This window comes from Symphalangus syndactylus, chromosome 5 (assembly GCF_028878055.3).
Source record: "Symphalangus syndactylus isolate Jambi chromosome 5, NHGRI_mSymSyn1-v2.1_pri, whole genome shotgun sequence".
Lineage (NCBI taxonomy): Eukaryota > Metazoa > Chordata > Mammalia > Primates > Hylobatidae > Symphalangus > Symphalangus syndactylus.
Window position 1 is genome coordinate 96,964,286 of NC_072427.2, and position 16,102 is coordinate 96,980,387.

General features: G+C 44.0%; 1 protein-coding gene across 15 annotated transcripts in view; it reads right to left on the reverse strand.

The window, feature by feature from the left end:
* IFNAR2 (interferon alpha and beta receptor subunit 2) overlaps nucleotides 1-16,102 on the reverse strand; it is a 36,762-nt gene that overhangs the window by 6,172 nt on the left and 14,488 nt on the right. For 13 of the 15 annotated variants that reach the window (XR_010120795.1, XM_063639353.1, XM_055279563.2 and 10 more), the window contains 4 exons: nucleotides 15,031-15,154; nucleotides 13,213-13,385; nucleotides 11,223-11,368; nucleotides 6,939-7,107 (listed from right to left, as the gene is read on the reverse strand). Coding sequence is in view for 14 of the 15 variants with exons in the window: in XM_063639353.1 (XP_063495423.1) it covers nucleotides 6,939-7,107; nucleotides 11,223-11,368; nucleotides 13,213-13,385; nucleotides 15,031-15,154 (612 nt within the window). In the remaining variant the exon portion in view is untranslated. Of the gene's footprint in view, nucleotides 1-4,554; nucleotides 5,808-6,938; nucleotides 7,108-11,222; nucleotides 11,369-13,212; nucleotides 13,386-13,623; nucleotides 13,853-15,030; nucleotides 15,155-16,102 lie in introns of those variants that run through there. The other 2 variants (XM_063639349.1, XM_063639352.1) reach the window with 2 other exon arrangements.

The following is a 16,102-nucleotide window of genomic DNA, read 5'->3' on the forward strand; positions in this document are numbered from 1 at the left end:
GATAGCACAGGGTTCAAGAATCCACTCTCACTTCCATCAAGAGAGTGTGAAGGATTGGATTGTCATATCAATGACAGTTCCAGAATCAGATCTAGCCACAGAGGCACGCCTTTAGGATACAAAATTCTGACAGGTATAGAGTTTACATTCTTGAAAGGGGTACTGGAAACCAAAGTGATTTCATTGGTGAAGGAATGGCATAATACAGGGATTGAGACTCATGCACCCATCCAACTTGCATATAACAGCTACAAAGCACTCTATGTCATCTATTTAATAGGACATCCTCCAAACCAAATTGTGTAAATTCTAGTTAATATGCTAGGATAATATTCTCAATTTGGGGTATTCTCATGAGTCTGTGAATTCTTTATGAGAACTTAGAATTTTTGTTTTCAGCTTGATGATAATCTAAAAAATATAAATCTCACTTGGGGTCATGACAATTATACATGCATGCTATTTTTAAATATTCATATTTGAAAAGAGATGCATCCCATCATGTTCCGATTCAGAAAAGAGAAGCTGTGATTGAATGTTACTGCTGTTAACTATCTTCTTCATGAAAGATGGGCCAGATCAACCCATCTTGGAAAGGACAGACCAGGTCGTGTCTTAAAAATTTGGCCTTGGACAAACCTGTCTGTCTCTGGATTCATTGTGGAGATATTTTAAGCAAAAAATAAGAAACCTCACAAGCAGAGGGCTGAACTGAGCAACGGGGTTGGTAATATCTGATCACTATGATCTTTAATGGAAAAGAGAAAGAACTTTATGAAAAGATTAGTGATGACTAACATCAGTCTCTTACAGTTCCTCCTGGACTTACCTCTCTGGAACAAGCAAGACTGCCTCTCCCCTGGGTGACTGCAGTAATCAGCCCAGGGGTCACCTGGCTCCCACTTCAAGGCATGTGGACGTTCCCTTTACATCCTAAGTCAGATCACGGAAAGCAACCTGCTCACAACCCTCTGAGGGCCCCCATCTCTTCCAACGGCTTCTAACTTCTATGTCATTCAGGCTCCTCCATCCTTTCTGACCCGAACTGTTACTATTCTTCCCTTGTTCAGTTCACTCCTGCCGTGCCGTGCCAGGCATATCCTGCCTCAGGGACTTGGCACTTGATGAATCCCGCATATGGAACTCCTTCCCCTGATAGGTCTGCGTGACTCACTTCCTCACCCTGTGTTTGTTTCCCATTGCCACCGTAACAAATGATGGAAAGTTAGTGTCAGAAAACAATATAAATATATTAATAGTTGTGGAGATCAGAAATCCAAAATGGGTTTCGCTGGGATAAAAAATATCAAGATGTTGGCAGAACTGCACTCCTTCTGGAGGCTCTAGGGGAAAACTCATTTCTTTGCCTTTCCCGGCTTCTAGAGGCCACTTGCATTCCTTTGCTCATGGCCCCCTCGTTCATCCTCACTCTCTGACCTCTGCTGCTGCTGTGAGAGCTCCTTCTCTGCCTCTGAGTCTCCTGCTTCTCTTTTTTTTGAGACACAGTCTCGCTCTGTAGCCCAGGCTGGAGTACAGTGGTACCATCTTGGCTCACTGCAACCTCCACCTCCTGGGTTCAAGTGATTCTCTTGCCTCAGCCTCCCAAGTAGCTGGGACTCCAGACGCATGCCACCATGCCTGGCTAATTTTTGTATTTTTAGTAGAGATGGGGTTTTACCACGTTGGCTAGGCTGAACTCGAACTCCTGACCTCAGGTGATTCACCTGGCTCGGCCTCCCAAAGTGCTGGAATTACAGGTATGAGCCACTGCGCCCAGCCAAGATCTTCAATTTCATCACACCCACAAGCCCCTTTGGCATAGAGGTTAGCCTGTTCATATATCTGGGATTAGGATGTAGACATCTTTGGGGGCCATTACTCTGCTTACCACATTTCCCTTGGGTCTTTACTCAAATGCTACCTTCTCAGGAAGGCCATCTCTGGCCATCTGTGGTGGATGCTGTGGGTGGCCTGCCCAAGTCCCCTTTTCCAGTCAGTGCACACCCACTACTGCTGCCACACATGTCTGCTGATATCTCTCAGAGCTGATCCTTCTCTAAGTGAAAGGTGAGGCCAGCTGGACTTCCTGGGTGGAGTGGGGACTTGGGGAACTTTCTTGTCTTACAAGAGGATTGTAAAACGCACCGATCAGGGACTTTCCTGTCTCACAAGAGGACTGTAAAACGCACCAATCAGCACTCTGTAAAATGCACCAATCAGTGCTCTGTAAAATGCACCAATCAGCAGGATCCTAAAAGTAGCCAATCACGAGGAGGATTGAAAAAAGGGCACTCTGATAGGACAGAAACAAACATGGGATGGGATAATAAGGGAATAAAAGCTGGCCACCTCCAGCCAGCAGTGGAAACCCACTCAGGTCCCCTTCCAGGGTGTGAAAGCTTTGTCCTTTTGCTTTTCACAATAAACCATGCTACTGCTCACTCTTGGGGGTCTGTGCCATCTTTAAGAGCTGTTAACACTCACCAGGAAGGTCCGTGGCTCCATTCTTGAAGTCAGCGAGACCAGGAACCCACTGGCAGGAACCAACTCTGGACACATAAAGAACTGCCCTTGCCCGAAAGTGGGCTGCCTCATCTGCAGGCCATGCCATAGATTGCCACCAGTAACTGACTGGCTGCTGACTTGAGGATATGGTTCATGCTTCAGAGAACCCCTTAGGATCAGGCTCAGCCGAGAGCCACATGCTTGCTTAATTTCTCTCTCCCTATCCCTACCTGTTCCCTCTTTCCTCTTCTCCTAAGATGCCCCCACCAATAAATCACACTTGAATATGAATTCACATCCCAGGCTCTGCTTCTAGCAAAGGCAAATCAAGACACTAGCCTATTAAAAACAGCAACCCACTCTCCTCCACCTAACATCCCCCTCACCTCCTTTCCCGCATAATTTTTTTCTGTGGTACTTACTTAACATACTATCTATTTTACATGTTGATCTTGTTATTCTGTCTCCTACTGCAATGTAAGCTCCACAAGGTGAGAAGTTTTTAATCTATTTTGTTCACTGCTAAATCCTCAATATCCAGAAAAGAATCTGGCTCATAATAGGCCCCCAATAAACATTTGTCAAATGAATGAATAGAGCTTTTCCTTAGGGCCTTAATATTAATAAAAGGGCCAAACAATTACTTTTAGGGCTTGACAAGCAGAAGGTGTTTCTCCAGATCTCTGGGCTAAACTCCCCCCATATCAGTCTGCCCTAGGATTGGATCGCAGTGCTTACTGCTGAGCCTGTTAATGCTGGTCTCAGGCTATTCTTCCAAGACCCCTCACCATCCAAACCTGTCTGGTTTCTGAGTTTGGCTAGTTAAGGGTATGTCAGATGGCAAGCAGGTAGTGACAGAGGCCACGTTATCTGAACCTATTTGCTTCCTGAGTTTCAAACAAGAATTTGACATCAGGTACAGTATTTGGATAATTAAAGAGAGCAGTACTTGACCTGTCTTGGGTAATAATCAAAGAATGAGGGTTGACTTGATGTGCAACACGACGTGTTCACACCAAGTAAAAATGGAATGACCTGAGAGGATGTTGTTACATGAACATTTCTTAGTAGGTGAAATGGAAAAGAGTCAGGGGAGAAAGTGAGTCATCACAGAATTCATCAACCTCCAAGGAGCTTGTGCCTTCTCATTAGCAACACGTTCACCTTGGAACTGGGGACTGAGTTTCAATAAACCACCATCTGTCTGCCAGGTCACTAATTTCAGTTTTTATTGTCTATAAGAGTTTTGTTTGTATGTAAGATCAATGATATAATAAAATATACATATATATCCAGTCTTTGTCCCTAGTTCCTGGGGCAGAGCTTCAAAAACCTGTAGAATTTCCTGAACAATAGGAGTGTCTTTTGTTAACAAGCCCCTTTTAGGGGCCATATATGAGTTTATGCTTGTGAGGTGACGGGGCAGGGTGTGGATAGCTTCAGGATGAGGGCTGGTCCCTAGAAAAACTAACCACATGGTCAGACGGTTGGAACTTCCAGCTCCCCCATTTGACCTCTATCCAGGAGGGGAGTGGGCTGGAGACTGAGTTCAATCCTGCAGCCAGTAATTTAATCAATCACACATACATAATGAAACCCAATACAAACTGTGAACACCAAGGGTTGGGGAGTCCCCAAATTCATGAACATATGAATATACAGAGAGGGTGGTACACCCTGACTCCCCAGGGACAGAAGCTCCTGCACTCAGGACCCTTTCAGACCTTGTCCTGTGCACCTCTTCAATGGCTGTCCATCAATTCCTTTATAATAAAATGGTAATCATAAGCATAACACTTTCCTGAGTTCTGTGAGTCATTTTAGCAAATTATCAAACCTAAAGGGAGGTCATGGGAACTCTTGAATTTATAGCCAAGTCAGATGGAAGTGCAGGGAACCTTGTCACCCAGGACTTGTGGCTGGCGTCTGAAGTAGGGGCAGGCAGTTTTGTGGGACTGAGCCTTTAACCTGTGGGGTCTGTGCTAACCTTGGGTAGTATCAGAAATGAATGGAATCATTGGACAACTAGTTAGTGTCAGATAGCTGGTGTTAGAACAAAGATATGCACATTTATTTTGGATTTATATTTTTGAAAGAGCTATAGTCAGAATCTATATGCAGTTTGAGGTTTGCCTGTATTTGTTGACATAAAAATAACTTACGCTAAAGGTGTTTGACATGTTTTTTCCTTTAGAACCAGCCTGTGCATCATCTGGTCTTGAGGAACACTAGAGAATCAAATCATACTGCCCTGTAGTGAAGCCAACACAGAGCACTGTTATGTGCCAGGCAACGTTCCGTAGCTCACTTCATTCACAAATGACGGTATCACTTTGTCAATTGAAAGAGCCAAAGTCAGTAACATACTTGAAGAGATTCAGTCTGAGTCAAATATGAGTGACCAATGGCCCATGACACAGCCCCAGGAGATCCCGAGAACCCTTGGTCAGGGTGCAGCTTGGTTTTATACATTTTAGGGAGACATAAGGCATCAATCAATGCATGTAAGATGTACACTGGTTCAATCTGGAAAGGTGGGACAACTCGAAGTGGGGGCTTCCAGGTCATAGGTAGATTCAAAGATTTTCTGATTAAAAACTTGGAATTAATAAAAGGAAGCATCTGGGTTAAGACAAAGGGTTGCGGAGGCCACGGTTCTTATTATGCAGATGAAGCCTCTGGTAGCAGGCTTCGGAGAGAACAGATTGTAAATGTTTCTTACCGGACTCAAAAAAGTGCCAGACTCTTAGTGAATTCTCTCTTGGATCAGGAAGAAGACCTGGACTGGGAAGGGGGTTCTTTATAGAAAGCAGATTTTTCCTGCAAGAGACAGCTTTGCAGGGCCATTTCAAAATATGTCGAAGAAATGTATTTTGGGGTAAAATACTTTGGTTTCTTTTAGGGCCTGCTATCCACCATGTTGATATTAGTGCTACAAAGCATCTTTTTGTCAGTCTTAAGGTTTCTGTTTTAATATTAGTGCTGGCCAGCTGTGCCTGAATTCCAAAGGTAGGAAAGTCCAGTGAGGCACGTCTGGACCACTCATTCCCATCATGGCCTGAACTAGTGTTTCAGGTTAATTTACTTTACTCGGCCCTTGGCTGAGAGCAGGGATCCATTCAGTTGGTTGGGGGCCTTAGAATTTTATTTTGGTTTACAACCGAAGTAATTTCTTTATAGATCCTACCTTATTTTTATTCTGGTAAATCAGAACATTACAGATACTTCCATTGGTGTCAGAAGCATTTGGGCCAGAGCAACTCCATCTTGAGCTGGGTAAAATGAGGCTGGGACCTGTTGGGCTGCATTCCCAGACAGTTAAGGCACTGAAACTTACAGGATGAGATAGGAGGTCGGCACAAGATACAGGTCGAAAAGACCTTGCTGATAAAACAGACTGCAGTAAAGCCGGCCAAAACCCACCAAAACCAAGATGGTCGTCCTCACTGCTACACTCTCACCAGCACCATGAGTTTACAAATGTCATGGCAATGTCAGGAAGTTACCCTACATGGTCTAAAAAGGGGAGGCATGAATAATCCACCCCGTTTAGCATATCATCAATAAATAATGATAAAAATGGGCAACCAGCAGCCCTCGGGGCTGCTCTGTCTATGGAGTAGCCATGCTTTATTCCTTTACTTTCCTAATAAACTTGCTTTCACTTTATGGACTCGCCCTGAATTCTTTCTTGCGCAAGATCCAAGAACCCTCTCTTGGGGTATGGATTGGGACCTCTTTTCCCCAACATTGGGGTTGGGACATTTAGAAGGGCTTCTTTGAGGGAGACTTGCATAGCTTCTCATTTTTGGTAAAACAGGCGGAGACTTGGCTACTTTCTGAGAAAACAATCAGCAGGGAGTTCCGAGGCTTGATTGTTCTCACTCCAAAGGGGAAGGAGGTTTGGGATCACACTGTTTACTGTTCTGATGTCTGTGTAACAGAAAGGTGTTCAGCCTTCATCAGTGATTTTCTCGTACACCCTGGCAAGGGTCCCTTTCATCTATGAGCGAGAGCTGATGCCAGATCACATCTATGAACTGCACCCAACCTCGCTGCTTCCACCTTTTCACCCCTTAATGCCACTGTATACCACTGTCTCAAGCAACTCCACCTCTTCTGGCATTTGGCTTCAGCAATGGCCACACAAAGGGCACACAGCGCTGAATTTAATCCTGACTCCCTGAAATAAAATCTTTCCATTTGAAGATTTCTGATCTCATCAACTAGTATCTGATTGTTTTTTGGTATGACAACATAAAAGTGACTCTACCAGATCATACACACGAACCAACAGAAAACATCTCTGTGAGGTGTTTATTGGAAGAAAGACTTTAGTGAGCCATGAATTTCAGATTCTTTTCTTTAAATAGGCTTGCCGTCAGAGTAAAAGCATGAATACTCAAAACATGAATTTAAAAAAATGAACATACCTGATTCCTGGCCAGGTGGAAGGAGGGTGCATTTTAAGGGAGACTTTATTACTGGCTGCTCATCACCGTGCTCAAAATAAACAGATACACAGTAGTTCGTGTTTGGAATTAACTTGTCAAGGATATAGGTGAAATTTCCACTCATGTTTCCTTTTATTTTGGGTTTATGCTGTAAACACAAGCAAAAAATCAGTAAGACTGAGAATTTCATTTAGAGGCAGGCCTTAATCTCTTTTGGGATTTGTCTTCAAATCTCAAACAGGGTTAGATTTATCACAGGCTTGGTAAGAAAAGGGATTTATAAGTCACCTGGAGCAAGTAATTTATCAGAAAACTACACCTACATCTACTTTTAATATACACCCGCACACACACATATTTTATAACCATGAAATCTAATCTAGCGCCTTCATTTTATAAATGAGATAAAAGTCTTCAAAGAGGAATAAAAGTCTCTGTGACGTCATTTTTACAAGATTATCTTCTCTCATGGACAGTGTGTGTCTACTTTACACTTGAGAAAGTGCCTTCATAAACATTGACTCTTTTGACTTTCAAAACAGTCTGCAAAATAGGCATTATCTCCATTCAACAGATGAGAAAACTGTAGCTCAGGGTGGCTCAGTAACTTCTCCAAGGTCACAGAGCTTGTCTATGACAAAACTGACTGATGTCTAGTTTCTCATCTTCTCCCTTTATCAATAGATAGATAGATAGATAGATAGATAGATAGATAGATAGATAGATGGGGTCTCACTCTGTTGCCCAGGCTGGAGTGCAGTGGCATGATCTTGGCTCACTGCAACCTCCACCTCCTGGGTTCAAGAGATTCTCTTGTCTCAGTCTCCTGAGTAGTTGGGATTACAGGCGCCCGCCACCATGCCTGGCTAATTTTTGTATTTTTAGTAGAGATGGGGTTTCACCATGTTGGCCAGGCTGGTCTTGAACTCCTGACCTCAAGCGATCTGCCTGCCTTGGCCTTCCAAAGTGCTGGGATTACAGGCATGAGCCACTGTGCCCAGCCATCTCCCTTTAAACACCTTGCCTCTTCTTTCCTGTAGTTGCATTTCACTTCAGAATTTAAAAGATGATATGAAAGCTTTTTCATGAATAATAACTTTTGTATCATGTTTGACAGTTTTTAAAATACATTTTTTTTTTTTTTTTTGAGACAGAGTCTTGCTCTGTCCCCCAGGCTGGAGTGCAGTGGTGCGATCTCGGCTCACTGCAAGCTCCACCTCCTGGGTTCACGCCATTCTCCTGCCTCAGCCTCCCGAATAGCTGGGACTACAGGCGCCCACCAACACGCCCGGCTAATTTTTTGTATTTTTAGTAGAGACGGGGTTTCACCGTGTTAGCCAGGATGGTCTCGATCTCCTGACCTTGTGATCCGCCCGCCTCGGCCTCCCAAAGTGCTGAGATTACAGGCTTGAGCCACCGCGCCCGGCTAAAATACATTCTTACTAGCAGTTTAATAAATGAGGATTCCTAGCAGCTCAAATACAGCCTTCAGTAATAATGTTTTTCTGTAAATTTCTGTTTGGGAGGAGGAGTTAGTAAACAAACAAACTTACGACCCAACAAACTAAAAGCTTACCCTCCAGTGGCCAGCACACAATCTCCTTCCCTGTTTGGAAAAACTCCTTGGAAGAATGAGCTCTCTTCACTGTCTCCAATTTTTCTCCTCTCACTCTTTCTTGAATCTACTCCAACCAGCTCTTTGCCCCTGACTCTATTAAAACTACTTTTATCAAGGACACAATGTTGCTAAATCCAATCGTCAGTCCTCTTCAATTGTCCCATTTACAGCACTGGACTCAGTAGACCACTTTCACCTTCTGGAACGTTCTTCTCTCAGCTACCGGGACATCACTCTCACCTGCTTCTCTCCCTACCATGCTGTTGCTCTTTCTCAGTCGATTTTGCTGTTTCTTCCTTATTTGCCAGATCTCCAAATTTTGGAATGTTCCCGGGCTCTGTCACTGGATGTCTTGTCTTCTCTCTGAGTGTCTATTCCCAGGTGATCTCATCTGGTCTCAGGGCATTCAACATGCACCAAGAAGCCAGTGACTCCCAGGCTCTCTCTCTAGCTAGGGGTTCTCCCCTGGACAACAGACTGGCACATCCAGCTCCCTCCCCATGTCTCCTCCTAGATTCCTTATAGGCACCTGGAATTTAACATGTCCCAAACCTTCTAACCCTATCTAACCCTCACCTGCTTCATTCATCATCTTCCATAGTTAATGGGGAAGTTAGTCTTGCTCCACATGCAAAATATATGCAGAATTATGAGCTGGGCACGGTGACTCACGCCTGTAATCCCAACACTTTGGGAGGCTGAGGTGGGTGGACTGCCCGAGGTCAGGAGTACGAGATCAGCTTGGCCAACACAGTGAAACCCCGTCTCTACTAAAAATACAAAAAATTAGCTGCATGTGATGGCGAGTGCCTGTAATCCCAGCTACTAGGGAGGCTGAGGCAGAAGAATCGCTTGAACCTGGGAGGTGGAGGTTGCAGTGAGCCAAGATCACGCCATTGCAGTCCAGCCTGGGCAACAAGAGCAAAATTCTGTCTCAAAAACAAACAAACAAACAAACAAAAAACCCAAAATATATGCAGAATTTGATGGCTTCTCACTACTCATTACCCCTCTACTATCAAGGTCCAAGCCACCACCATCTGTTGTTTGGATTATACTAGTAGCTTATTTTTTTTTCTTGATTTAATTTAAAGGCTAATTTTCTTTATGAAGAAGAGGCCTATTAACTACAGTTTTTCCTCTTACACAGTAGTCAATATCCTAATAAGCTTCAGTCTCTTATTTTAGGAATCATAATCTAAAACATAGAGTTAGTTGCTTATGGGTGAACACAAATGAGACATGATTGAAACAGGAGATTTAATGACACTCCACATAGTCCTTAGGCCACATAAACTTATTTTTCCCCCATTTTTGCTCCTTTTCCTAGAGTAGTGATTATAATCCATGTCGATATTAAAAGAACAATGATAATAATCATGTAATCTATTACTGCCTCTTAAGTGACTGCCACCCTGGATTGTGTCTTAGCTGGTCTCCTAACTCCTATCTTTGCCCCTGTGGTCTATTTTTAACAGCCAAGCCAGGATGCCCTGTTAAGCCTTGGGTTCCAGGGGCTTCCATCACACTCAGAAGACCCAGACCCACAAACTCCTACTAGGTCCAGCCACATCTACCCTCTGACCTCACCTCCTCCTCATCTCCCACGTGGTCACTCCAGTTCAGCCACCTCTCCCTGCTGTTGCTGAAACACACTGGGCCCACTCCAGCCTCAGAGCCTTTGAACTTCCTGCGCCCTCTGCCAGAAATGCATCTACCCTGATTATCTCTCAGGCTGGTCTTACTTGCAAGGGTTTTATACCTGGCAAAGGGCTCTACAGACATAAGCTGCTGCTACACCAGTGAGAGCAATTTGTCCATTTCCACTTATTCCAGCATTCGGAGGGATAGGGACAACAAAAATTGAAGATGCAGGTCTGTCTGATACCAGATTACCCTGAGGTTACTGAGAGTCATGTCCTTCGCAGAAATTAGGAGAGGACAGAACCTGCCAGATAAACCACTTCCTTACTGTGTGTGAGGGCCAGAGAGGCAGCGACAGATGCTTTTCAGGGGTGGCTCAGCTAAACCCTCCTTTTCAAAGAAATCTCTCCAGGGTTCACTGAAATTTGGCTGTACTCTGCATCTCCCTCCCACGCCCTCTCCTGTGTGTTCCTTGATATTGTGCATGTGGCTTATTCTTTTTTTTTTTTTTTGAGACGGAGTCTTGCTCTGTCGCCCAGGCTGGAACACAGTGGTGCAATCTCGGCTCACTGCAACCTCTGCCTCCCAGGTTCAAGCGATTATCCTGCCTCAGCCTCCGGAGTAGCTGGGAGTACGGGTGCCTGCCACCACACCCAGCTAATGTTTGTATTTTTAGTAGAGATGGGGTTTCACCATATTGGCCAGGCTGGTCTCAAACTCCTAACCTTAGATGATCTGCCTGCCTCGGCCTCCCAAAGTGCTGGGATTATAGGTGTGAGCCACCACGCCCGGCCGTGGCTTATTCTTTTAAAGAAGACTGTGCTGCAGGTTTAGATCAATAGTGAATGAACCATAGTGACTTCTTCCCTAAGTCGGACCATACTGAAGCCTGACCTTTTAGCTTTAATTGTTCAACTGCAAATTTCCTTTCAAAAGAGACAGTCAAGTACATTGATTGCCCACTCAGAACTGTTTTGATCCTAACAGGAGAAGACACTTACCTTCTTAACAATCCCCTCTGACTGTTCTTCAATGACGAGTGATAAATCAAACTGTAATTCTTCCTCAACAATAGATGGAAATTTCACCATCACATTAATGTGGTTGGCAAAACCAACAATCTCAAACTCTGGTGGTTCAAAAGACACTGTTCAGAAAACAAAAACAGGAATATGTCACAGAGACCATATGCGGCCCACAAAATCTAAAGTGGTTCTGTATAGAAAATCTGCCAAGTCCTGATTTAAATCATAATTTTTCATTGCTAATGCTATTCCACTAAGTGATTGTATCATGATTTAACTGATTCACTGTTTTGAACATTTAAATTGTCTCTAATTTTTATTAAAGACTTAATGTATCATGGGATATTCTTGGAACTAAATTTTTGCATTTGTCCTTAATAATTTCTTTCTTTCTTTTCTCCTTCTCTCTCTCTCTCTCCCCCTCCCTCCCTCCCCTGCTTCTCTGCCCCCACCGCTTTCTTTCTTTCTCTCTTTCTTTTTTAATGTAGACATAGGGTTTTCCCATGTTGCTCGGGCTGGTCTTGAACTCCTGAGCTCAAGTGATCCACTGGTCTCGGCCTCCCAAAGTGCTGGGATTACAGGTGTAAGCCACTGTGCCTGGCCTTAATAATTTCTTTGGGACAAATTACTAAAGAATTCTGGATTAGTAATTTGCTGTCAATTACTTCAGATGGACCATGTCAAAACACACTCTTTGTATTCCCTCTAAACCTAGATATTTGTATATACTCTTTGTATATACAAATACTCTTTGTATTCCCTCTAAACCTGGATATTTATGTATTTTTCATATTTATCATTTGAGTCATGAAACATATCTCACTGTTACTTTAATATGCATTCTTTATAACCCAAATACCATGAACTATAAATTCTGATTTTCTTTCCTGTGTGTACACACAGATGTCTGTTTATACATATACGTAAACATGCACACAAATCCAGCAAATGTCGTATCCGAATTGTTTGCCACAGTGGGATTCGGTCATCCTTACCACTTTGCTAAGCATGTATGAGCACGTGCACACCTGCACAGCCTACAACAGGAAGCTGAGACCAAATGGTTCTCTTGGAAACTCGTTGTAAAGTGGGAAATTGAAAAAGTAACAGAGCTGGGGCTGTTAACACAGTGCGTTAGGGAGCTGACTTGAGTCACAGAGAAAGAAAGAAGGGGTAGACCTGTTCTTGGGGTCTAGTCTTTTCCTCTGAGCTTTGGGTACTAGGTGCATGCACACTTGGTGTTTACACACAAGAGAATATTGGGTTATAATGTGTGGGTGGAGTTGCTGTATTAAGAAAACACTGGGGCCAGGTGTGGTGGCTCATGCTTGTAATCTCAGCACCTTGGGAGGCTGAGGCGGGCGGATCACTTGAGGTCAGGAGTTCGAGACCAACCTGGCCAACATGCTGAAACATTTCTACTAAAAGTACAAAAAATGAGCCAGGCGTGGTGGTGTTGTGCTTGTAATCCCAGCTACTCTGGAGGCTGAGGTGGGAGAATCACTTGAACCTGGAAGGTGGAGGTTGCAGTGAGCCGAGATCGCACCACTGCACTCTAGCCTAGGTGACAGAGGGAGACTCCATCTCAAAAAAAAAAAAAAAAAAAAAAAGAAAAGAAAAAAAGAAAATACTGGGAGAGAGATGAAAGAGCTAGATCCAGTCCACCTGAACCTGGCTCCACACTTCCTGTCAGGCTGTGAAACCAAAAAACAGCAGCTCCTACTGCCTTATACAGGCACTGGACGAATCTGCAAAGTACAAATTATCATTCCACTTTTCAGATTTAAAAAAAACAAGGCTCAGAGAAGCAAAGCAGTCCACGGTTACAGAGCTAGGAAGTGGCAGGGCCAAGAAGTGAGCCCAGCCTCAGGTCTAAAACACCTTTGTAGACCTCCTATTTCATGGAATAGCAAATAATAATGATCTTGACGATGGGGACAAAGTGGAGAAACAGAGATAAACTCACTGTCTATGGCCAACCAGAAATTGTGTGAGCAACTGAACAAGGTTGTGTTCCCGCTGAACCCTTCTAGGATGGGGACATAGGCCTCGTGTGTGCTTCTCCACTCATCTGTGAGGTCACAAAATGATCTTGTGGTATTTGCACAGTTCATAACCATCTTCAAATCTTCTGGTTTACTTTGGAAAGAAAAACAATGGAAAAAGGAAAGTGTTAGCATTGACGTAGTGAGAGTCTATTTTTGGGCGCCTTACTTCACTGTTTCCTTTAAGGCTCTGCCCAAATATCACTGTATTAAGTGATCTTCCCCAACCATCTTATTGAAAATGGAACATCTTATGCCCTCCCCACCCCTGCACTTTCAATCCCTCTCTCTCTTCTTGATCGTAGCATTTACCCACACCTGTCACATTATACCTTTGTTTACTGATGTCTCCATTTACATAATGTCTGCTCCAGGAGGGCAGGGACTTTGGTTCACAGTTGGACCCCCTGGCATGTAGTAGGTGCTCAGTAAAATTTGCCAGATGAGCCAGGCGCAGTGGCTGACGTCTGTAATCCCAGCACTTTGGGAGGCCAAGACAGGCGGATCACGAGGTCAGGAGATCGAGACCATCCTGGCTAACACGGTGAAACCCTGTCTCTACTAAAAATACAAAAAATTAGCTGGGCATGGTGGCGGGCACCTGTAGTCCCAGCTACTTGGGAGGCTGAGGCAGGAGAATGGCATGAACCAGGGAGATGGAGCTTGCAGTGAGCTGAGATCGCACCACTGCACTCCAGCCTCGGTGACACAGTGAGACTCCATCTTGAAAAAAAAAAAAATTGCCGGATGAGTAAATGAATGAATGAAATTTGGGCCCTCATGGTGGAGGCCTCAGATCTCCCTCCCTCTATGGGACAATCATGAATGCCTTCCCTGAGACCCCCTCCCTCTCTGGCTAAGACTAGATGATCCAGTCCTAAGTCAGACCTGGGCTATTTCAGGGACAATGCAGCTATCTCATCTACCAAGCTTCAGTTAGTTGGATGATACATGTGACCACTCGATGCAGAGAAAAACTTTTTAGCAGGCACCAAACAGAAACTCACAAGAGGTCTCCCACTGGCTCAGTCAGTAAGCAGTAGCAGCAGCAGCTCTAGGCCAAATAAATAACCAACAAAAGGACACTCCAAGGGGCTGCTGGATCAAAGCAATGACTTCTAAGAGTGATTGGTAGGTGTAGGAAGAAGAAAGACAAACAGGACTCCATCCGTTATGTCATGAACCTTTGCAGCAACCCCTCAGCATAGGCATTAGCTTAGGGGCTGAGCTCCGTGCCAAGTGTCAAGCTGGTTAGTGACCAAACCAGACTTTGGACCCAGGCCTGTCCCAGACTAGGCCAGGCAGCTTTCTGGTGTCCCACCAGAGTAAAGAAAGTGAACATAAACCATCAATATGGTCAGTAGACCTTTGGATTCCGGTCCTCAGATAACAGGACTTTTAAACATTCAGACTGACTGAATTAGAGAAATCATTGCCTAACCCATACACAAGAATTATTTTGTATGTGAGGTTCTGACCTGTAGAAATTGGCTTTGATGACACATACAAGCTTTGTCAAAATAGATTTGGATTATTAAAGTATTCAATTGAATAAAAAATGGATGTGTGATGGTGTTTTGTCTTTGGCTTTTTAAGGCTCTGAATAAGAAACGCAGAGAGGATAGATAGGAAAAGGGAGAGGGAGAGACAGAGAGAGAGAAAAGATCACCTCTTCTCCCACTCCCCATATAACAGAACAATAATATGTTTACCAAGAGAAAATGAAATATCAAACCAACCTCATGATTGTATACAGCAACGTATAGTGAGTTGGTACAATGGAGTGGTTTTTTAATTCCCATGATAAGATGGACCGGAAATTTCGCAATGATATCTTGAAAGTGCAAGATTCATCCGTATAATCTAAGGAAAAGAAGAAAAAAAGGCATTGAAATTTGGAAGCCACAGTTGTATTCTGGCCACTGTTCAGTCATTTCCTGGGATCTAGAACCCACACCTCTGGCAGATAACCCCCCAGAGAGCCCTGGTGTCTTGAAAACAGGAAGTCTACAGGACATGGGAAATAAACTAGTAAGTTAATTAACGAGCAACATATTGTTCAGGGCAGGCAAGCATGGGAAACAGGAACTGTGCACTGTTTAAGCAGAGTCTGGACAGAGGGCTTCTCTAATGCCCTGGACTGTCCCTCCATGGTTCACTGGACCAGAATAAAGCAGGCCATCCCAGCCCACATGGTGCACTTCCTTTCACTCTCCCCTACCCATTCTCCTTCCCCAAGCTGTTCTCTCAACTCAGCTCCCAGCTCCTCCATGACGTCCTCCTTAAGTAGCTTAGCCCGCTGCAAATTTTCCTTCCTCTAGATTCCCCAGCACACTTATTCCCTGGATCAGAGAGCAGGGGAGTATAACATGAGCCCAGACTGGCCCTTTCTAAGCATTTAAGCCGTAAAACAATGCTGAAGTAGACGCCATGAAGAGATTCATTTTACAGACTGTGAAACTGAGTTGAACTATATACAATGTCATGTAGGTGGGAAGTGGCAGTGATAAATGAGACATTAAAGCCAGACTTGCCAAAGTCTGCCTTATATGCTTAAATTTTTAAAGATCACCTAAGTTTCCTGTGGTTAGGACCCAGGCCTTTGTTTCTCAACTGCCAACTCTTCACCCCCAACCAACGCTTAGCACAAGGTTGGACACATATTTAATGCTTAGTGAAGTTTTGTGGACAGATTTATATACGTAGGAAGTTTAGTTAAAAAAAAATTATCGTCCTTTGTCTGGAACCATCAGGGTGGAAGAATGTAAATTAAAGAGCAAATATTTCTGGGCCATTTTTTGTTTGGCACAG